The sequence below is a fragment of the Pituophis catenifer genome, unplaced genomic scaffold, assembly GCF_029215685.1.
Source record: "Pituophis catenifer annectens isolate HBS135680 unplaced genomic scaffold, rPitCat1.0.hap2 SCAF_7, whole genome shotgun sequence".
NCBI classification, from domain to species: domain Eukaryota; kingdom Metazoa; phylum Chordata; class Lepidosauria; order Squamata; family Colubridae; genus Pituophis; species Pituophis catenifer.
Genome location: NW_027256887.1, coordinates 4041517 through 4065462, shown reverse-complemented (window position 1 = coordinate 4065462; position 23946 = coordinate 4041517). Strand labels below are relative to the sequence as shown.

Here is a 23946-nt window from a genome sequence, read left to right as displayed (position 1 = left end):
GTGAGTTAGCAGTGATGAGTTGGCCATGGCGAATTGTCCTAGACCCCTATGAAGAGCACTCAGTCAGTTGAAAAGACAACATTTCCACCCTATCTTCCTCTGGAGATCTGCCAGGAGGAAAAAGCAGGCGTTTTTAATGAGAAATACGTGAGTTGGATGGAAACTAGTGGTGCTGATGAATAGCACATTTATAAATTTAGTGGCATTTCTTTGAGAAGAGGTGAAATGGGACACTCATAGACGCTTCCTCTGGCAATCCAGTTGCTTCCATCCTGGCGTCAGGAGAAATGTGAGAAAAATGCAAGTAGTCCTCGACTTACGACCGCCATTGAGCCCAGAGTTTCTGTTCTTAAGGGAGAAGTTCGTTCGGTGAGTTTCGCCCCATTTTATGACTTGTCTTGCTACAGTTGCGAAGCGAATCCCTTCAGTTGATTGATGAGTTAGTAAACATGGTTGTTAAGTGAATCCGGCTTCCCCCATTGACTTCGCAAAAGGGGATCACTTTTGGGGCACCCAGCAATGGTCGTAAGTGTGAGTCAGATGCCAAGAGTCTGAATTTTAATGGGGATGCTGCAAGAATTGTAAGTGTGAAAGACAATCACAAGTCGCTTCTTCCGTGGCCGTTGTAATTGGTCACTAAACGAATGATTGTAAGTCAAGGACTTGCCTGTACAGTATTCAGGGGAACAGCAAAAAAATAAAAAAAAGTATAATCATGTTTCTCTTTTTTGCAAGGCCGAAATACGCACTGCTCGACGAATGTACGAGTGCCGTCAGCATTGACGTGGAAGGAAAAATATTCCAGGCTGCTAAAAGTGCCGGCATCTCCCTGCTTTCCATAACTCACAGGCTATCTCTCTGGTGAGTCTGAGTTTAAAGGGGAATACACACTCTCCTCTTCCTCGTACTTCAGTGGGGCATCAAATAATGGGGTTAATTAAGCCTCTGCTGCTTAAATCTATATATATATAAAAGTGAAATACCACTCACGCATCATCACGAAATCTCCAGAACCGTAAAGCCTACAAACTTGAAATTTGCCATGTATGTTCCTCTTGGCTTCTAGGTGCTCGCTAAGAAAGGATTTTTTAAAATGACCATCAGATCATTAGTATTTCTTATATTATTATTAACATGCTCTGATACTAATGAGTTAGGCATTCTACTCCCTCTTCCCCACCTGAAAAGAACTCTGTTCCAACTGTCATTTGGGCATGGGCGTGGCCAGTGCATGACTCATCCAGCCTGCGGGCTGGGAGTTTAGACATTCTACTCCCCACCTGAAAGGGAGAGAAGGGGATAAAAAAGGAGAGGCTTCTGTGGGGCAAGCCTGAGGGAGAGAAGGGGAGAGGAGAGGATCAATGAAGCCAGCCTGAGGGAGAGAAGGGATAAGATAGGAGAGGCTTCTGTGGGGCAAGCCTGAGGGAGAGAAGGGGAGAGGAGAGGATCAATGGGGCCAGCCTGAGGGAGAGAACAGGGATAGGAGAGGAGAGGCTTTTGTGGGGCAAGCCTGAGGGAGAGAAGGGGAGAGGAGAGGATCAATGGGGCCAGCCTGAGGGAGAGAACAGGGATAGGAGAGGAGAGGCTTTTGTGGGGCAAGCCTGAGGGAGAGAAGGGGAGAGGAGAGGCCGATGGTAACTACTCATTAATTTTCAAGCTGTGTCAATTTATCAAGCCCGATCACATAGTTGCATAGTGGAGCACGGGTATCCAGCTAGTAAGTAATAAATACAGAGTTTTTCACAACGTGTAATTTGCAAAGGTCTCAAGAGATCCAGCTTCAATCAACGTAACTACTTGCCTCCAGAAGTTGTAGGTGCTCCATCACCGGAGGTTTTTCTGAAGGGATTGGACAGCCATTTCTCCGGAATGATACAGGGCAGGAGTCTCAAACTTGATTTAATTGAGGGATGCATCAGGGTTGTGTTTGCCCTGGAGGGGGGGGGCTGGGGGCCGGGATAGGGTGGGCGTGGCCCTCTACCAGCGATAACGGCCCTTCCAGGCTCCATTTTCATCCAGGATGGCCTCCTGCAACCTTTTGCCAGAGAAAATGGAGCTTGCGTGGCCCCCGAGCTCCATTTTCACTGGCAGAGGGCTGCAGGAGGCTATTGTGGCTGAAAATGGAGCCTGGGAGGGCCGTTTACAGTCCTCCCGAGCTCCGTTTTCGGTGGCAGAGGCACCACGGGCTGGTGCCTCGCTGTTTCCAAGGTGGCCCCGCAGGCCAGATCTAAGGTTGGATCTGGCCTCCGGGCCTTGAGTTTGACACCCCTGGTATATGATCTCCTGGGGCTGTTGGACTAGAAGACCTCCAAGGTCCCTCCCAGCTCTGGTATTCTGTTATTCTTTTGCCAAACCACCTGAAGACAGAGCAAGAAGTAATGGATGGAAAGTAATCGAAGGAGAGAACCGAGAACTAAGGAGAAATTTCCCGACAGTGAGAACAATAAACCAGCGGAATCGCTTGCTTCCAGATTTAAACAAAAAGATTCCACAAAAATCTTGAGGGTTTTTAAGAAGAGGCTGGACAGCCATTTGTCTGAAATGATATAGGGTTGGACCAGAAGAGCCTCAAGGTTCCTTCCAGAAGTGAAATCCAGCAGGTTCTGACAGGTTCTGGCGAACTGGTAGCGGAAATTTTGAGCAGTTCAGAGAACCGGCAAATACCACCTCTGGCTGGCCCCAGAGTGGGGTGGGAATGGGGATTTTGCAATATCCTTCCCCTGCTACACCCACCAAGCCACGCCCACCATGCCACACCCACAGAACCAGTAGTAAAAAAATTTGGATTTCACCACTGGTCCCTTTCAACTCTGTTATTCTGTATCTCCTCCCTCAGGGCACTTGGAGGGAGAGAGTAGAAAACTGATTTTAAAGAACTGTATAACCCAATTCATCATCACCATCATCATCATTTAATGACCCCATAATCCCTTGCGGAGTGGAGTCTGGGCAACTGAATGGAGCTAGCAGATTGTTTTAATGGCCGGATGCCGTTCCTGTTGCCAATGCAGAGTTATATTCAGCAGATATATTCTCATCGTGCCCAGAGAGAGAAATATCTGCCTGTACCTAGGATCGAACTTACAGCCTCCTGATTGTGAGGCGAGAGCTCCACCTCTAGGCCTCCGCGCCACTCTGCAACTGTATGACCCAATTGTTGGGAATAAATTAACGCACTTATTCCAGATCCCATTGCTCGATTTTATAGCGAGGATTTTTCTCTCTCTCTCCTCATTCTTGCAGGAAGTACCACACGCACCTGCTCCAGTTTGACGGGGAAGGCGGTTGGCGCTTCGAAGAGTTGGACACTGCTATCCGCTTAACTCTGAGCGAGGAAAAGCAGAGACTCGAATCGCAGCTGGCAGGGATGCCAAAAATGCAGCAAAGACTAAATGAACTTTGCAAAACCCTCGGGGAAGATTCCGTGTTTAAAACGGTGGATAAAGGAGAATAAAACCCTTTAGGTTTCCTCTCTCCCGCCCCACAATTTTTTAAAGAAGAAATATATATATATAAATATAAATATAAATATAAATATACACATAAACTTTGGATTCTAAGATGCTATGGTTTACATAGACGATTAATTTAGATTTGCAAGGTTGATTGCCCCGGTTTGAACCAGTGGTGGTATTCAGCCGATTCGCACCAATTGAGGCAAACTAGTAGTAATAAAAGCTACCGGTTCGCGCGAACCGGTAGTAAAAAAAACGCTACCAGTTCATCCGAACTGGTATCTCCGACGATTAGCTGTGCCGCGTGATTATATTAAATCCTGCTTTCTAGCAAATCTAAATCGCGCAGCACAGCTGTTCCCCCCTTACCTTGTCACTTACCTTCTTAAGCCTCCTTTTTCTGTGCTGTGCGGTAGCGCCTGTGGTGCGCATGTGCGCGCAGTGTGCATTCACACAGTGAACAATTGGCAAACCTCGGAGGATTTCACCACTGGTTTGAACGGCCTTCGGATGGGTTGGGCTTCACCCCTCATAATCCGGTGCTATCGGGGGGATTTGGAGAGTTGAAATCCAACAGACTTGGCCAGAAATTCTGAATTGTATGCTTCAGAAAATTTGTTGCATTGGGAAAGAAAAATACTGTTCATAATTAATCATAGTGAGGTTTGTTTTGCTCTGTGTGAAAACGGGGGGACTTGAAGAAGCGTGAAATGTCTCAAACACGTTTTTCCCGTTTTTTTTTGAAGACGTTCCTTTGAACCTTTGAGGAAAAACATAAAAACTCCAGTTGCCTTTTGTAACCAAAAAAAAAAATGCATCTTTGAGACAACAATGAAACTGGATGACTGAGAATCTCCATAGATGGAAAAGCTCAATGAAAAATCTTATGCATTACAGGTAGTCCTCGACTTACAACTGTTCGTTTAGTGACCGAAGGTACGACATCACTGAAATATAATTTTTTTAAAAAAATATACATATATAATACACTCACACACAAACACACCCACAGAATTCATGGGCAATCTTATTTTAAGACATTTTTAAAAATACAAACATCCCTCAGTTTATGCATTGATGCTAACGCAGGCCTAGAGATTTTCCCCACTAACAATTTTAGTATTTACTAGACGCTAAATTAATTGTTCTCTGCTTCTATAGTTTTTTTTTCTTCAAATATCAGTGGTGGTATTCAGCCTGAAGACCTGCAGGTGGGCCCGTCCAGTGGTGGTATTCAGCCGGTTTAGATCGGTTCGGGTGAACAAGTCGAGGCAACCTGCAGGTGGGCCCATCCAGTGGTGGTATTCAGCCAATTCAGACCGGTTCGGGTGAACCGGTCATGGCAACCTACAGGTGGGCCCGTCCAGTGGTGGTATTCAGCTGGTTCTGGCAAACCGGTAGTGACGACCTGTAAATGGGCCCGTCCAGTGGTGGTATTCAGCCGGTTCGGACCAGTTCGGGTGAACCGGTAGTGATGACCTGTGGATGGGCCTGTCCAGTGGTGGTATTCAGCCGGTTCGGACCGGTTTGGGTGAACCAGTCGTGGCAACCTGCAGGTGGGCCCGTCCAGTGGTGGTATTCAGCTGGTTCTGGCGAACCGGTAGTGACGACCTGTAGATGGGCCCGTACAGTGGTGGTATTCAGCCAGTTTGGACCAGTTTGGGCAAACCGGTAGTGACGACCTGTGGATGGGCCCGTCCAGTGGTGGTATTCAGCCAGTTCGGACCGGTTCGGATGAACAGGTCGTGGCAACCTACAGGTGGGCCCATCCAGTGGTGGTATTCAGCCGGTTCGGACCAGTTTGGGTGAACCGGTAGTGACGACCTGTGGATGGGCCCGTCCAGTGGTGGTATTCAGCCGGTTCGGACCGGTTCAGATGAACTAGTCGTGGCAACCTGCAGGTGGGCCTGTCCACTGCCCCGGCGCTATGCCGTCCTATTTAGGCTGACATTTTCGGTTAGCGGCAAACCAGTGATAAAATTATGTGAAACCCACCTCTGCCAAACATTGGCACAAATTCTATGTTTGTATGACACTGTAGCCATTTTCTTAGTTTGTCCAATTTAGAAGGACGTGTTGTGACATTCTTAAGCTGTCATGGTGTATGCAGGTACTCCTCGACTTACAACCATTCATTTAGTGACGGTTCAAAGGACGGTCAACAGCATTGAAAAAGCGACTTACGATCGTTTTTCTCACGTACAACCGTTGCAGCATCCCCTGTGGTCACGTGATCGAAACCCAGATGCTTGGCAACTGGCTCATATTTATGACGGTCGCAGTGTCCCTGGGTATGTGTGTGTGTCACGTGATCGATCCCCTTTGGCGATCGCTAATCCGGAAGCCGGATTAACTTAACAACCGTGTGACTGAATTAACAACTGCAATGGTTCGCTTAACAATTGTGGCAAGACAGGTCGTAAAAGGGGTCAAGACTCCCTGAACAAATGGTTTTGCTTAGCAACAGAAATCCTGGGCTCAATTGCAGTCATAAGTCGAGGACTACCTGTACAGACCCTCCATTCATGTCCGTTTCCTCTTCCTTTCGCTGCTGCTTTGATGCGGGAATTGTTTCTACGCTTTTCGAGATCCCAACATCAGCCTCGCAATGTCAGAACCGCGTTTCTCAATCACGACGGCATAATTTATCAAGACATTATAATAATCCTTTTTCATTTTCTAGTTTAATTGAAAGCTGTGCAGGTAGTTCTCGACTTACGACCACTGCGGAGCCCCACATTTCTGTCGCTAAGTCAGACTTTCGTTAAGTGAATTTTCTCCCATTTTACCACGTCTTCCTTGCCGTGGTTATTATACGGCTCCCTGCAGCTGTTAAATTAGTAACACGGTTGTTAAGTGAATCTGGCTCCCCCCATTGTCAGAAGGTCGCAAAAGAGGATCACGTGATACCCCCCTCTCCCCCCACCAGGGACACTGCAACTGTTGTAAGTTCATGCCAGTTACCAAGCCTCCGGATTTTGATCCCGTGACCACGGGGGCTGCCGCCACAGTCATAAGTGTGAAAAACGGCCACAAGTCACTTTTTTCAGTCTTCTTGTCACTTCGAACGGTCACAAAACTGTTGTAAATCGAGGACTACCTGTATTTCATAGATTCTGAATCCGAGACTAATTGCGCATTGTCCTTACAGATTTTTATGGTAGATATACAGTATAGTAGATACCGTATTCAGCAGATGCAAAATGAAATTTTAATCCGGCACCTTGGCATCCCACATTAATTTGCAAAAATAAAGAATAAATTACAGGTAGTCCTCGATTTACAACAGTTTGTTTAGTGACCGTTTGAAGTTACAACGGTGCTGAAAAAAGTGACTTATGACCTTTTTTCACACTTTCGGAAATTTAGGACTTTGATATTTTAAATTTGGATGTTTGCACTGTATGATTGTATCTTCTTTTATTCCACGTCTCTTCCTGGTATTAAAGCTTTGTGGCACACGGTTAACCCAAACAAAAACACTCTCGCCTAACCAAGCCAGGATTTAGAAACAAAATTAAACCAGCTTACAAATTTCATCTAAATAATCATAGACCCTACTGTAAGTCAAGCTTAAGGAGTTTTGCCAAGCTGAAAGACAGAACATTCATTAGTTACAAACTTATTTATTTTTAATTAAACATATTTTCCTCCTGGTCATCTGATCTTGTTCAGTTTATTAAATGTACATGTTCTGAGTTGTTTTTTTTAATGTTGTTTTCAAGTATTGTTCCTATTTCACATTCCCATTAAAATTAGTAAGAAATACATTCTCGTCCGAATCAAGGGATCAAATTGATTTAACAGTAGTTATTTGATCTCATCCCTAATTTGATGAAATGTGCGGAAGAATTGGAGTGCAGGTGTGGGTTAGCTTTATAAAATTAAAATGAACCGATGTGACTTTGCAATTAATAATTATATTTATCTATACAGGTTTAATTGCATCAACAAACCTGATTGAATATGCTCTTGGCAAAGTGGCATGTTTGGAAGCAATAAATTTTGCATGCTTTATTAAGGTTATCATTCTGCATTAAATAAATGAAATTATTTTACTTTGTCAAAGTTTCTTAGTTATTTGAGAAAACACAAGATTAAAACATTTTGACGATGCTTTTGTTGGCGTGACAATTGAAAATTGTTGGCATATAACCTTGGAGAATACTGGATGCTTTCAATAAAATGAAGGTAAGCGTAGCAGTGATATGAGTTATGATTGGACAATCTTTAGTCAAAGAAAAAAGAATAGATTTTTCTGAACAGATTTTTTTTTTTTTTTGGTGGAAGAATCAACAAGGAGTCAAAGAAAAATCAACAGATATCAGGGATGGGTGACTTCACCCATTTTATTTTAGCCACTGCTTAATCCCACTATAAATTGTATTTTCATGTACACTTGTTATCATGCAAGCATCTTGACACAGTTCCTAATATAAGCATTTTTCCAAGCATTTTTCCTATTCAAATTTTTTGTCCCTTTCCTCACTTGGAGGTAAACTGATTTTGCGTCCATTAATACGCAGAATCTTTTTAAAAATTGAGATTTGGGTAGACAAGTTTTTAAAAGTGCTGCTTCAACTATAGCAAAAATGAATTGTTTAGCTTATGTTCTGATTGGATTGTCTCATAAAACTCATTTAAGTCACTGAGTTAAATCTTATAACTTGAGTAGTCTCTCTCTTTGTCTTTCTGTTTTTCTCTGTCTCTGTCTCTCCTTCTGTCTCTCTTTCTCTGGCTGCCTCTCTTTCCCTTTGTCTCTCTCTTTTTCTGTCTTTCTGTCTCTCTGTCTTTTTGTCTGTCTTTTTCTCTTTCTCTGTCTTTCTCTCTTTGTCTCTCTCTTAGTCTTTCTGTCTGTCTGTCTGTCTTTCTCTCTGTCTTTCTCTTTCTTTCTTTCTTTCTGTCTCTCTCTGTATTTCTGTCTGTCTTTCTGTCTCTCTTTGTCTTTCTCTGTCTCTCTTTCTCTCTTTCTGTCTGTCTGTCTTTCCCTCTGTCTCTCTCTTTGTCTTTCTTTCTGTCTTTTTCTTTCTGTCTTTCTGTCTTTCTCTCTGTCTCTCTCTTTTTGTCTTTCTGTCTTTTTCTGTCTTTCTAGCTCTCTGTCTTTCTATTTGCCTTTCTCTCTCTCTTTCCCTTCGTTTTTCTCTCTCCTTGTCTTTCACTCTTTCTTTCTGTCTCTCTTTCTCTCTTTCTTTCCATCTGTCTTTCTCTGACTCTCTCAGTCTTTCTGTCTTTCTTTCTGTCTTTCTATCTCTCTGTCTTTCTCTTTGCCTTTCTGCCTCTCTGCCTCTCTTTCCCTTTGTTTCTCTCTCTCTCTCTCTCTCTCTCTCTCTCTCTCTCTCTCTCTCTCTCTCTCTCTCTCTCTCTCTCTCTCTGTCTCTGTCTCTCTCTCTCTCTCCAACAGACGAAGGGAGTTGAATCTGCAGAAGGAATGGGACCATGGTAAACAACTCAGAAGAGACCTTCCCTAGTGCCTTGGACTGTAAAGGTGAGTGAGTAGGGAGAGATGGACTTTCAGACCTGCGAGATTCTTTATATGTAACCTTACAATGAAGTTAGAATCTTGTACTTCTGGGTAAGCTTCTCCTGTGGACTACCTCCCCAAGGTGACCCTAGGATGAGGGGTGGGATGGGATGGGCAGATCTTCCCAGACAGATGACTATGATTCCCTTGTCCCATGTGAACCCCAGTCAGCAGTGGATTTCACATATTCTTACTACTGGTTTGCCCCACTCATGTACCTTCCGCCTGGCCTTGAAAACATGGCTAAATAAGATGGCATGACGATGACGCTACCAGTTCTCCCGAACTGGCTGAATATCACCTCTGACTCCAGTCCTGAAGAGGAATCAGTTCTTCAGAGACCATCTTGACAGAGTTGTTAGATCTCTCCTTATTAATCATGACTACTTTGTTTAGATCGGGACATGGATATCTGCTTCCATGGGGGTCCTCGGTGCCCTCTGAGCTTGGCGGTTTTCTCGCAGACATTTCATTACCCAACTACGTAACATCACCAGTGCTAGAAGGGTTTGTGGATGGAAGAGAAGGGGAAGAGGAGGAGGATTGTGGGGTCCTTGGTGCTCTCTGAGCTTGGCTGTTTTCTCGCAGACGTTTCATTACCCAACTAGATAACATCATCAGTGCTAGGAGGGAGATGTTCTGTCCCCGTCTCACACACGCACACAAACAGTCAGCCAGGAGTTAAATAAAACTTGCAGACAATAAATTCCTTCGATAACAGGATTGGCAGCAACCCAGTAGCTGCTTGCCAAGAACTTTACTCACAGAGAACCAAAAACAAATACACAAAGCCACAGAATTGTCAAGTCCAGTCCGTATTAAATCCAAGGCAGGCAGATAACGTAGTTTCAGAGATACAATGTGACTCGCTAGTTGTTTAGTTTTGTCCGTCACAGAGCCTGAATGGCCACCACACCCCCTTTTATCCCCTGTGGGGTGTGGTCCAGTGACTCAGCTTAATCTCTGGCACGCCTCCTTTTCTGCTGCGTGTGCTTGTCTCTCCGACGCTGGCGTGGATCCAGCCAAGACTTATCTCCGTCACTGTCCGACTGCGACTGCTCGGCGATACCTGGCTCCTGGCCAATCTCTTCTCCTTCGGGAGACACCTGAGGCATTGCCAGAGAGGAGGGTCCTGGAGAGGGAGGCCTGGCCTCCTTCACTTTCGGAGCCTTCTCCCTCCAATAAGACGGGCTCGGGGGTCGGAGTCACAATAGGAATGGAGTTTGTGGAGAGGAGGAGGAGGAGGAAGAGGAAGAGGATTGTGGGGTCCTTGATCCTTTCTGAGCTTGACTATTTTCTCGTTGATGTTTCATTACCCAACTGAGTAACTTCATAACAATGTTGACCCTTATTCTGATTCTGGTGGAGGTCCTTTTGAACATTCCTTGTGTCCAGAAAATAAAGTGTCGGATCCCTAGGAAAGGGCCTTCCCCTGCACAGCCCTCAGATTGTGGATCAGGACACTGGAGAGCGATTCTTTGTCCTCCCACCCAAGGATTTAAGAATAGGGTCAACGCTCATCTTTTCTTCAAACTTCACTTTGAAATTGATTTCCCAGACCTTCATTTTAACTGACTTCAATGGTTGCTTTTATTTTTATTTTTTTTAACTTGGCATCATTTTTACCAGACTAAGCACCGTGGTAATTTAACAAACCAAAAGCATTGGCCGCGCAAGCTACTCTTTAGGGTGAAATTTAGGGCAACATTTACCATTTCAGTGATTTCCAAAGTTTAGGATACCGATGCGTTTATTAGTCGTCTTTACTTTTTGGTACATCGCTCCCACCAATGCTGTAATCTTTGAAAGAGAGGAGGCCAATCACCCCATCTACTCCAACTCTTTCCTGACCATTGGCAGAATGGTAATCAATCTCCCATTGTATCCTCCCTCCCCACCATCCAGTCAGAGCTGAAGAAGCTTCTTGGATGAGAAGCGAAATGCCTTCAAAGAAAAAAAATCCCAGGAAGTCCAGTTGCCACCTGAAAAAGAGCCTTTGGGACAACCATGACTTGAAAGATTGAGACTTTTAGTCTCAATCTAAAATCGCGTGTGCGATGCGAACCGGTGGTAAAACAGATTAGAACCCACCACTGCAGGGGATGGTAGAGGACAGGAAGGCCTGGAGCAGTGGTGGGTTGCTCCCGGTTCGCACCAGTTCGCAAGAACCGGTAGTAAAAATTTGTAGTAGTTCGGAGAACCGGTAATAACATTGGCTGGCCACGCCCCTGAACCGGTCCCCGGCCCGGTTGCCGCTCACTTACCCCGCCCACCTCATCAGAGCTTTTTTTTTTGTTTATTTACTTTTAAAAGCATTTTTTTCTACAACCTCTTCGGCTGAAAAAATGCTTTTAAAAGTAAAAAAAAAAAAAAAAGCTTCTGATGATCCTGCGGCTCAGCTGGGATCATCAGAGGCTTTTAAAAGCATTTTTTTTTTCTACAGCCTCTTCGGCCGAAGAGGTTGTAGAAAAAAAAATGCCTTTAAAAGCCTCTGGCGATCCCAGCTGAGTTGCCTGATCGTCAGAGGCTTTTAAAAGCATTTCTTTCTGCAACCTCTTACGGTTGTAGAAAAAATGCTTTTAAAAGTATATATATATATATATATATATATATATATATATATATATATATATATATATATATATATATAAATAAAAGTATATATAGCCACGCCCACCCATTCGCATTACCCCCACCAAGCCACGCCCACAAAATAAGCGACGGCCACAGAACCGGTAGTAAAAAAATTTAGAACCCACCCCTGGCCTGGAGGAACGTGGTCCATGGGGACACAATGGGTCGGACACGACTTTGCAACTAACAACAACAACAACAAGGGACTCATTGGGCTGGATTCTGGTTGTAAATTGAGGACTCCCTTGTTTTCTCTCCTGGTTTCCTAATTGCAATGCCAAATTGAGCCGCCAGAGGTCTCTCCAGCGCTCATAACAACAACAGGATGCAATAGGGAGCAGTAGAGATTGGAGGTGGTGGGTGTGTGGAAAATGCAGGCGGCCATGATAGGGGCTGGGAACGAATGAGTGGCAGTGGTGAGCGAGGGGGAAAGGTGGGAAAGCGGGAGCTGTCGGGAGCAGAAAAGGGATACTTAAAAAAGACGGACAGGATGCGGGGTGTGTGTGTGGTTCCGCCGTGCTAGGAATCTGACATAGAGATACAGGCTAGGAAGAACCAGGCAGCCATGTTAGGGGCTCTTGAGTGGAAACTGGCGGAGCGACGCGAGGAGGCTCTCGCCTCGATCTCGGTTCTGTTCTGATGAGCCTTCGCCCCCAGCATCACGAGGGCGCAGCCATGCCGGGAGGGTACCCCCAAACCGAAGTGGAGGCCTGCCATAGAGACAGGACCTGAAGAACCAGGTAGCCACGTTAGGGGAGCTGAATGGGAACCGGAAGAGTGCTGTGAGCAACCGTCCAACCCTTCCCATTAGGCTCTATTGAAGCGTATTAGCGCAAAGCAGCGAGTAGCTTTTGGATCCACACAGCACTTCCGGGATTATTCCTGGAGACTCAACTCGCATAAATTCTCACGTTTCTTCTTTTCCCGCGCTGTGTGAGGTTTGTCCTCCCCGCAAGATCTCCGGGAAGACGTTCCAGAATTTGGCCTTGAAATTATTTTACCTCCCCCTGGCGGCCCGCTTTGCACTGATATACAATTTGCAAATTGCTTGACCTGAGCAGCTGGATTAATTCAGAAATTGAGAAATTAATTAAATGGGAGTGCTGAACCTCACTGCAAAGCAGCAAAACCGTATCGTGGCTTAATGTAGGCCATTAAGCCCAGTTCTCAAGCTTTAACCAGGTTCCTTTAGAATATCCTTTAAAGAATCCTCTAAAGAATCCTTTAGAATTCTTTATTGACCAAGTGTGATTGGACACACAAGGAAATTGTCTCCGGTGCATAAGCTCTCACTGTGCATCAAAACTATAAGTGATAAATCATGATCATAAAGGGAAGGGTTCCCCTCGCACCTATGTGCTAGTCGTTCCCGACTCTAGGGGGCGCTGCTCATCTCCATTTGAAAGCCGAAGAGCCAGCGCTGTCCGAAGACGTCTCCGTGGTCATGTGGCCGGCATGACTCAACGCCAAAGGAGCACGGAACGCTGTTACCTTCCCACCAAAGGTGGTCCCTATTTTTCTACTTGCATTTTTTACGTGCTTTCGAACTGCTAGGTTAGCAGAAGCTGGGACGAATCACGGGAGCTCACCCCGTTACGCGGCACTAGGGATTCGAACCACTGAACTGCCGACCTTTCAATCGACAAGCTCAGCATCTTAGCCACTGAGCCTCCGCGTCCCTCATGGTCATAGTCATCATAAAAATACATTCATCATAAATCCTAAAATACAACACTTAGTGATAATCGTAGGATACTAAATAAGCTATCCACGTAAATCGCACTAGGAAATTAAACAAAACAATACGAATCGTAAAGATACAAGCAACAAGGTTATAGTCATAAGAAGAAAGGAGATAGGTAATAGGAAGGATGAACGAGAAGAGTAATAGCAATACAGTCTTAGGAAATAGTAAATTAATAATTTATAACGTAGTAAATGAATAACTTAGTAAATTAACAATGTAGCAAATAGTAAATTAATCACCCGAAATGCCATTTTATTTGAAATATATAATTTCACTCTGCAGGGAAGAATAGACAATCTAACAGACTAACTGAATAATAAAAGAGTTGGAAGGGACCTTGGAGGTCATCTAGTCCAACGCCCACCCAAGCAGGACACCCTACACCATTTCTGAAAGATGACAGTATAGTCTCTTCTTGAAAGCTTCCAGGGATGAAGCTCCCACAACTTTTGGAGGCCTTGATTTATGACCGCAGTTCAGCCAAAAATGTCCTTTGCTAAGCGAGACCGTTGTTAAGTGAGTTTGGTCCTCTACGACCATTCTTGCCGCTGTTGTTAAGTGAATCGCTAGTTTTTCAATTAGGAACGTGGTGATCACGTGACCCCTTGCCACCGTCGTAAATATGAGTCAGTTGCCAAGCATCTGAATTTTGATCACGTGTCCCTGGGGAATGTTGTAATGGTCATAAGTGTGAAACAACGGTCGTTAGGTGACGTTTTTCAGTGCCGTTGTAATGCTAAGCAAATGATTGTAAATGGAGACCTACCTGTATTTTCGTGCGTGTTGTCTAAAAACAATTAGGTCCAAAACAAGGTACTTATTCTTAATTTATAAACTTTTTTTTTTGTAAGTGAAAACAATCAAGGTAACATGCAATTTAATTTGGTTCTGAACCTCAGTCGTCTCCTTTTTAAACCACCAATCCCAATAACTCAAGCTTAATGCTGGTTTTATATCTGTTATTTTTAATGAAAAAGATAGATTGTATAACCCATTTCTTGTACCTAAAAATATTTATTTGCATTCAGCACAGGTGTATTCTGAATTAGTCCCGGTTCCGTGGCTCAGAAATTAAAACTCCCTCACAAGAAAAAATAGTATATCCTCAATGTTGATTTTTTTTAAAAAAAAACAACAGATGCTATTGAAAATAGAGAGTGCTTGTTTTGGCATTCAAAGACGTTATGTGGTCTCTTCTAACATTTTCTTCCTCAGCAGATGTTTTTTTTTCCCTGTGGAAAGAAAAAAGATGGAAGAAAAACCGAGTGATTTCCATTATGAAGGATGTGACATCAAGCAATGAACGTTAACAGAATAAATTACATATAAAAATCTTGTCTGGAAGCATCTTCCTGGATTTATAATTTCCATTCAGCCCGAAAGGTGATAGGATTCTAATTATTTTTTTAAAAAACTGTTGCCTTCCTTTCTATTTTCAACCCAGTTCCTGCATCAGGTGCCTTTTTTTCGTCATACCTTCATCAAATTTCTTTTTCGGATTCAAAATCACTTCTAAAAACTATAATTCAGTGGGAAGAGATGCTGCGAAGTCCATGGCCAGCTTTATTTCAATATATATATATATATATATATATATATATATATATATATATATATATATATATATATATATATATTTGTTTATGTAAGTTTTCACGGGTATGTATGTGTGTATAGTTAATATTTCGGGTTTCTTCCCGTGTAATTGTGGATAAAGGATATATATATATCCTTTTAGGGATATATCCACAATTACACGGGAAGAAACCTGAAATATTAACTATACACACATATATATATATATATATATATATATATATATATATATATATATATATATATATATATATATTATATATCTTTGGTTATTCGTGTTTTCGGCTTCGTGCTTCAAGGAGCAAAGCACAAAGGAGCAAAATTTCTAGGAGCAAAACCTGAATAACCAAAGACCTACATACAAACACCGGCGAAAATCTCAGAAAACAAATATATATATATATATTTGTTTTCTGAGGTTTTCGCGGGTGTTTGTATGTTGGTCTCTGGTTATTCTTTGCTCCTAGAAGCATGAAGCCGAAAACACCAGCCTGAAGATGACGAATGACACTTCCAATTTTACGCGGGAGAAAACCCGAATAACCAAAGACCACAGGTATGCAAGTCTTGGCATATTCGAGTCTTTTCCCGTGTAAGATTGAGAGTATCTTGGCGGCGTTTTGATGAGGTCGAGGCGACGTTTCGACGAGTGGGACCTCGTCGAAACGTTGCCAAGATACTCTCAATCTTACACGGGAAAAGACCCGAATACGCTATGATGACAGCTCCTCTTTCTAGATTTGTCTTGCGTGCAGTGATAACACTAGCACAAGGACAAGGCTGTTAGCAATCTTGTTAGTTGTTTTTTTTTTTTTTACAGCGTTTAGAATTGTACCAGATGCTAAAGATATATTTAAAATCCAAGCCCTGCCATGAAGAAATGGTTGGAGCTGCTGGGAGGGAAGATTCTCTGGGGCTCATTTTGAACACTGTAATCAACCCTTAAAGATAGCTGAATGCCTTCCACGCCCACGCAAGCCAACCACAGTGGAAATAAAAGTTAAGAAAAAGGACACCTCCGTCAGCGAGTTGGGAAGGCCGCAAAGTCTAAGAAAAAGGAGGTTTCAGGGGACTTGTGATTTAACTTTGCAATTTCTGCAAACGAGAGATATATCTGTAGCATAAATAGACTATATAAATACAGTAGTGGCCAAAAATGTGGAAACCTTTTGGGAAAAGTGCATTTTCTAAAACTAGTTAATAACATCACTTTTTTTTTTTTTGGAGTAGTAGCATAAAATTATATATCAATGGAAAGATAATTTAATCAAGAATGTAATGCAATAACTTTAATGAAGGATTTGTACCTGTGTTTCCATGAAAATAAGACCCTGTCTTATAATTTTTTGAACCCTGAAATAAGTGCTTGGCCTTATTGCCATGCGCTTAAAAGCCCGATTGGGCTTATTATCAGGGGATGTCATATTTTGGGGGGGATTAGAATAGCAGTTACAGTATAAAGAAGAAAAGTGAAACATGTACGAAAAATGAGATATACAGATATCACCATAGAAAAAATGAGATACACAAAAATTATCACCATAGAAAAAATGAGATATACAAAAATTATCACCATAGAAAAAACGAGATATACAAAAATGATCACCCTGTTAGTTAATACTTAGTTGGGAAAGCTTTACCACTTAACAACCGTCTCGCTTAGCAACGGGGTGAATTGTGGTCGTAAATCGAGGATTACCTGCAGCACAAGCCCTGTTATCTTATACATTCAACACCCAGTCGATAAAGATCTTAAAACGCCCATTTTTATCCTTATTTTCTTATTCTTATTTTCCGGTGCAGCTGGAGAAATCGGGAGTAGGTAGGAACTGTGGACGGTGCTTTGATTTTGGAGACAATAAATGAAATATACCGTACTTCAAATGGTTGTTTACAGAAAACTTTTCCAAGCTTTGAATTCGATAAAGGATTATTTGTTTTTTTTTTCAATTCCAACCCAGAAATTAGTAGAATACATTGCCTTGGACTGGAAATATACATGAGACTATTAGTAACCAAGGGTGGCCTACGTAATTTGCAATGATTAATGGTTTACATATGCTCAGGAGATAGACAGAAATAGAAAACTAACAACAGGCAAAATAGCCTTCGAAGTGTAATCCCTAAAAGCACAAATACTTCAGTAGTTAAGATGAGTGAATATGGAACAACCTTTATCGAGAAATGCATTCTTTTTTTAAAAAAAAATTGTAATTCCCACTTCGATTGGGAATGCTAGAAATTAAAGGCGAATGCATCAGAAGCACCATTTTTTTGAGCTGTTTCAATACAGTAAATTTCTTTTTCTCCAACCTAATCCTGTTTATAAAACAAAAACTTTTTTTAAGACCAAACTGGCTCTAATAATTTAGCATATGCCAATATACTGAATTTCCATCATATTCTATTGGTCTGCACGCGGATATAAATCCAATCCAGCAACAGCAGCCTAAAATTTAATTTTATAACCCTGTTCAAAGCGAAATCAATGTACCTCAAGCGATAAACCTCTTCTGAATGATTAGATTTAAGAGCAAAAAGGAAGGACATCTTGTTATTCTCCATATATACAGTAGTAAATTAAGGCCCCAGATTTATTTTTAATTGTAATCTCTGGACAGCAAAGCTGTCCACCTTACATCCTGAATCCATTTCCTGTTTGCTTTAAATAATTTCGCATCTGCATCATGAAAAAAAAAAATCACGTCACTCGGCTTCTTGGGAAGTCAGCCTAAACTTCCTTCCGGGTCTCCAACAGAAATTGTCAACTGTTGCCCTTTCAGAAGACAAAAGAACCCCACATCTGGATAATTGTCAGCTGGATTCATATTTGGCCCTAAATAACACTGAATTTAAAAATGGTTTAGTTATTATCTGATGCAATAGAAACCCAATTGTTGTGGCTTGAATATCTTGACATATGTGCTCGTTTGTTGCTGTGAACCTACCCAATTTGTAATCTATCAAACCATGGTTAAGGAATCCTTGGTGGTCTGTGAGCTTGATGGTTTTCTTGCAGAAGTTTCATTATCCAACTAGGTAACATCATCCGTGGGAGAAGGGAGGGAGATTTGCAGAGAGGAGGAGAAGAGGAAGAGGAAGGGGAGGTATGCAAGTTTTGGTGTATTCGGGTCTTTTCCCATGTAAGATTGAGAGTATCTTGGCGACGTTTCAATGAGGTCCCACTCGTCATTTTCAGGCTGGTATCTTCAGCTTCGTGCTTGTGCGAGCAAAGCGATATATATATATATATATATATATATATATATATATATATATATATATATATGTAGGTCTTTGGTTATTCGGGTCTTCTCCCACGTAAAATTGGAAGTGTCTTGGCGACGTTTCGACGAAGTCTCATTCGTCATCTTCAGGCTGGTGTTCTCGGCTTCGTGCTTCTAGGAGCAATGTGTGATCGCAGCTGTTTCTTCCTTTTAACTGCCAGTGGGGGTGTGAACTGATTGGGTGGGAGTTTGGCTGGGTTCTGATTGGGTGGAGGTGTGTTCTGATTCTGTGCCTGAAGATGACGAATGAGACTTCGTCGAAACGTCGCCAAGACACTTTCAATTTTACACGGGAGAAAACCCGAATAACCAAACACCTACATATATATATATATATATATATATATATATATATATATATATACACACGAAGAGCAAACCTCACTCTCTTCTAGCACTTATGACGTTGCGTAATTGGAGCCCAACAACAGAGCCCAAAATTTCCGCGGTGAAGTGAGACATTTGCGAAGTGAGACATTTGCATCCCTTTTACGACCCTTCCTTGCCCCCGTCGTTAAAAGAGCGATTCGCCGCACTTCTTAAAACATGGTTGTTTAGTTGAATCCAGCTTCCCCCTTTGACTTTTGCTTCTGAGAAGGTTGCATTAAAGACGACCGCATCAACCCCGGGGACACCGCAACCGTCGTAAATACGAATCACTCGGCCGGGGGGGGGGTTCTGAATTTTGATCGTGTGGCCATGGGGGGGGGGGCGTTGCAACGGTTGTAAGGGTGAAAAAAAAACGGCAATAAATCCTTTCTTTTTCAATGCTGCGATGAAATTTGAAGCGTCACTAAACGAACTGTCGTAAGTCGAGGACCGCCCGCATATCCCCACCTTTTTAGATCTGTGCAAAAAGTTGGGAGGTGAACCCAGTACGTGCATAATAAAGAAGCCAAGATCTCGTCCTGTGTACATTGCGTTAAAAGCCTAGCCCGCCTATCTGCCTGGCTTACTGAGAAACGCGTTCACACAATACCCTTGACCCGGGTTGGCAGAACACCTTCAGGACTGGGCTGCACACGCAAGAGGGCAAAATAGACCCCGAGGTGAGCTCAGCCCTTGTCAGAAACGGTGTGTGTGGGGGGGGTCTCCTGTTTGGGCGGGGTTGGACTAGATGACCTCCCAAGGTCCCTCCCAACTCTGTATTGTTCATCCTCATCTGAAGCCCGGCCAGCCTCCCTGTGTTTCCAAGGTTCTCTAACCCGCATCCCCCCCTAAACCTCAATGGTACAGCCCAGAGCCCTGGATCCGAAACCATAGGATGAGCCCATTCCTTGGGAATAATTTAGGGGTGTGTGTGGTGAGGTGGGGAAGAAAAGGAAGCTCTCCCGCGGCACGGAGAAGAAGGCGGGACTTTTAAGCGGCCGAGCCAATCCGAAGGGGCTCTGGTCCGCCGCTCAGCCAACGGCGGAGCCCTTACCCGCCGAGGGGGCGGGGCCCGGCGGAGAGTGGAGGGACTGCGCCTGCGCCTGGGCAAGCGGGGAGGGAGGAGGGAGGGAGGAAAGGAAAGGAGGATCGCGCCGTTTGGTCTCTTCGGCGTTGGCGGAGAACGAGCGAGAGGGCGGGAGGGAGGGGCCGGGCGGCGGGGAGGAAGTCGGGGGGCCCTCTTCGGGGGCTCGCTGAGGAGGGGCCGGAAGTCGGGGCGGCGGCGGGAGCGGCAGGGAAGCCGGGCGGCGGCGGCGGGGCGGCTCCTCAGGCTGGGTCGCCGGGGCGTCGGAGGATGGAGCAGGAGGAGATCCTGAGGCGCTTCATCCAGCGCGTGAGGGCCATGAAGGACGCCGAGCGACACGGGGAGGACAACTTCGCCGCCGACTTCATGGTACGCCGGCCGGCCGCTCTCTCTCTCTCCTCTCTCTCTCTCTGGGGGCGCTCTGGGGGGGCGGGGCGGGGGGGAAGGGCGGGGCTCCCTCTCTGGAGGGGGGGCAGGAGGAGGAGGAGGAGGGGGGGCTCCTGCTCAGGGATGCTCGCCCCCCCCACAATATCCCTGGGAGGGAGGGAGGGAGGGAGTGGGGGGGGGTTGAAGGGCCTTGGAGGGGGAATAATGGATGCGGAGGCTGGCAGGGAGGAGGTGGGATGCCGCCTTTTGTGTGGCCCTGCCTGGAAGAGCCCCTTTTCCTCTCCCCTTTTTTTTCTTCCTTTTCTTTTCTTCCTTCCTTCCTTCCTTCCCTTGTCTTTTCTTCCTAGTCCTCCTTTTACTTCCCTCCCTCCCTTTTCTTTTTTGATTCGTTCTTTCCTTCCTTCCTTTTTCTTTTTTCTTCCTCCTTCCCTCCTTCCTTTCTCTCTTCCCTCCCCCTTCCTTTCTTTTCCTTGTCCTTCCTTCCTTCCTTCCCTTGTCTTTCTTTCTTTCCTTCCTTCCCTCCCTCCCTTGTCTTTTCTTCCTGTCTTTTCTTCTTTCCGTACTTCCTTCCTTCCCTCCTTCTGTCCTTCCTTCCTTCCCTCCTTTGTCTTTTCTTCCTTCCTTCCCTTTTCTTCCTTCCTTCCTTCCTGTCTTTCATTCTTTCCTTCCTTCCTTCCCTCCCTCCCTTGTCTTTTCTTCCTGTCTTTTCTTCTTTCCTTCTTTCCGTACTTCCTTCCTTCCCTCTTTCTGTCCTTCCTTCCTTCCCTCCCTTGTCTTTTCTTCCTTCCTTCCCTTTTGTTTTCTTCCTTCCTTCCTGTCTTTCATTCTTTCCTTCCTTCCTTCCCTCCCTCCATTGTCTTTTCTTCCTTCCTGTCTTTTCTTCTTTCCTTCCTTCCCTCCCTTGTCTTTTCTTTCCTTCCCGTCTTTTCCTAGTCCTTCCTTTACTTCCCTCCCTCCTCCTTTTTTTCCTCCCTACCTCCTTCCCTCCCCTTTTTTCTCCCTCCCTCCCTCCTTCCTTCCCTCCCCCCTTTCTTTCTTCTTCCCTCCCTCCCTCCTTTATCAGTATCCCCTTTCTTTTCCTTCCCCTTCCTTTCTCCCCTCCCCTCTCCTTTTCTTTTCCCTCTCCCTCCCTCCTCTCCCCCCCCTCCTCTCTTCCTGGGGAATTGCAGTCTCTTCATCAAGGTGAGCAAATTCACAGCAGAGCCTTTTCTTCTTCTTCTTCTTCTTTTTTTTGAAATCTTTCCTCTGGACCGGGTGATGTAATTCTTCCCTTTCCCTCTTTCTCCACACCGGCCTCTTGTGTGTGTCTCTCTCTGTGTGTGACTCTTTCCAGCTCCTGCCCACCACCTTCTCCCCTTTGCTTTAATGGGCATCGTGGCCTTTCCTGTCTCTCTCTCTCTTTGCCCTCTCCGGGGCCCGTATTTTGATCTTTTGTGGAGAGTTGGCAGCCCTGTTTAGCTGGTAGCCTTAAAATGACCCCGTGTGCTTCCTTGAATTTAGCCAAACCATTGGTTCCAGCAACCCATCTTCATCGGATGTATTTTTACAACATCCCCCATCCCTCCCCTTGGATATATGGGACCGGATGGGGCGACATCCGTTTGGATCGCGGTGCAGTTCCTTTTAACTGGATCAGTCATCAGGGCATCCTATGGAAGTCTGAGCAGAAAAAGAACATGTGCAGAGAGCAATGTTCCTTCCGTTTCCTTCCTGCGCGCGCTTTTTTTGGTTGGGAAGACAGAAATTTCGAAGCCAATGTCAAACTGAGCTGCCTGATGTGGTGGGTGGGTGGGTGGGAAGTGGCTGTGGGATATTGTGAAAGATCCAGGAGCTGTTGAAAGTTGGGTCAGGTTTGAGGCCCCGGGGAAGAGGAAGTGGATTTAGGAATTCGTTTCTTCCTCCTGATTTAGGAACAGCTTAGAAAGACGGGACTCTCTTGGCTGAAAAGATCCCATTGTTCCTCAGGGCAAATTTAACACACACACACACACACAAAAGATCTAGAAAACTGATGCAAATCTAGGTTTTTTTTTCACATACTTCGAGGTTACCTCGGTGCAACGTTCTCCACCGTTGCTGTCAAGACTGTTTCATAAATTTGGAATATACGTTGCATTAAAGGTTAAGAATGTGATCCTTAACGTGTTTCGTCAGAGCTCTGGCCGCTTTGCATGCTGTTGTGAAACGAACGTGCAAATCCTCGTCTTCCAAATAGGAGAGAATATTTATAGTGAGAAAAGGATGAATTTGAGAGCTGGATGGGACCTTGGAGGTCTTCTAGTCCAGCCCCCTGCTTAAGCAGGAGGACCTGTACTATTTCAGATAAGTGACTGTCTAGACCAGGGATGTCAAAACTCACGGCCCGTGGGGTCAAATGCGTCACGCGTTGGCCCCGCCCATCCCCAGTTTAGCGAAGGGGGAGAAAAGTAATATGTCACATGACGACAACATGATGCGAATTTGACACCCCTGGTCTAGACTGAAATAGTTTGTATTCTCTGGACTGAAATATTTGTAGCTCTGGGACTCTTAGTGCTCTCTAAGCTTGGCTCTTCTCTCGCAGACATCTTATCACCCAAGTAGGTAACGCCATCGGTGCTAGTGAAGTGTGGGTTTTGCCCCATGTATACACTTGCAGGTAGTTCTCAACCTACGGCCATCATTGAGCCCAAGGTTTTCGTTGCTAAGGGAGACGTTGAGTGAGTTTTGCTCCCATTTTACCACCTCTCTTGCCACGGTTGTTAAGTGAAATCCGGCTTCAACGGCGAAGGTCGTAAACACGAGTCCGTTTGCCACGCATCTCAGTTGTGACCATGGGGATGCTCCAAAGTGAAAAACGATTTGAAGTCACTTTTTTTCCGGTGCCTTGTAACTTTGAACGGTCACTAAACGAACCGTCGTAAGTTGAGGACCACTTGTACGCTGCTTACTGTCGAAAGCTACCGTGTTTCCCCGAAAATAAGACCTTGCCTTATATTTTTTTTTTGAACCCTGAAATAAGCGCTTGGCCTTATTGCCATGCGCTCAAAAGCCCGATTGGGCTTATTATCAGGGAAATGTCTTATTTTGGGGGAAACTGGGTAAGTAAATGAACGTGGAAACTACTGCAGCAAATTTTACAGAAATCGTAGCAAAATTTGATCCTAATTGTCCTTGAAATACAGAGTATTGAGATCTTAACCTTGTCGGTTACCAGAGCAGCATAGTATGCTAGAAAATAATTTTGATGGGAAGTTTTTTTTTTTTTTTAATATATATGAATTTAGATTCTGAAGAGTAAAAATATTTTTTAAAAGGGAATTTTGTGTAGACTTAGCACCTGAAATTTGCTTTGTCCTGTGAGTTACTGCAGTCCAGATGTCAGCATTTGAAATATGCAGTGAATATTACACATTTTACTGTAATGAAAATTTTCTTTTAAGAGACCTGCTACAAATAAAATGCCTTTATAATGCATCTTCTAATAAAATAAAACACGCTACCCGTTTATACATGAAAGGAGGGGAGGGAGTGTCTGTCTGTACTGACTACATTTTCAACCAATTGGTTTCCAGCTGTATTAAGCTTATGCAGCAAAAATCTCAATTTAATGGACCCTTTGGAAGGCTTGTCCATTAAACCCAAATTTATTTCTCTTACATCAGTTTGCATCAATTACACAATTATGTAATTGACATTAATGGCACCATTTGCAATAAACCCTCTTTTTAATGGACAGGTCTTTGATTTAATGACTATTCATCCATGAAATACAGATCAAGTTTTGAATGAAAGGTTTATCTATTTGCTGCAAAATTGAGGTCTGTTCTGCGTGGGCTTGGATTTTTAGTCAATCTGAATTTCTAATATTCAAAAGTAAGGTTTGC

The 23946-nt window shown here is 44.1% G+C and overlaps 2 protein-coding genes across 2 annotated transcripts in view; both read left to right on the top strand.

Annotated features, from left to right (window-relative positions):
* ABCD2 (ATP binding cassette subfamily D member 2) overlaps window positions 1–3454 on the top strand; it is a 37879-nt gene extending 34425 nt beyond the window's left edge. The window contains exons 9-10 of the mRNA XM_070947368.1: window positions 736–861; window positions 3244–3454. Of these exons, the coding sequence (XP_070803469.1) occupies window positions 736–861; window positions 3244–3454 (337 nt within the window). The remainder of the gene's footprint in view (window positions 1–735; window positions 862–3243) is intronic.
* A 16456-nt stretch (window positions 3455–19910) lies between these two features.
* PTPN12 (protein tyrosine phosphatase non-receptor type 12) overlaps window positions 19911–23946 on the top strand; it is a 58768-nt gene continuing 54732 nt past the window's right edge. Inside the window, exon 1 of the mRNA XM_070946620.1 lies at window positions 19911–20062. Within this exon, the coding sequence (XP_070802721.1) occupies window positions 19964–20062 (99 nt within the window). The 5' untranslated portion in view covers window positions 19911–19963. The remainder of the gene's footprint in view (window positions 20063–23946) is intronic.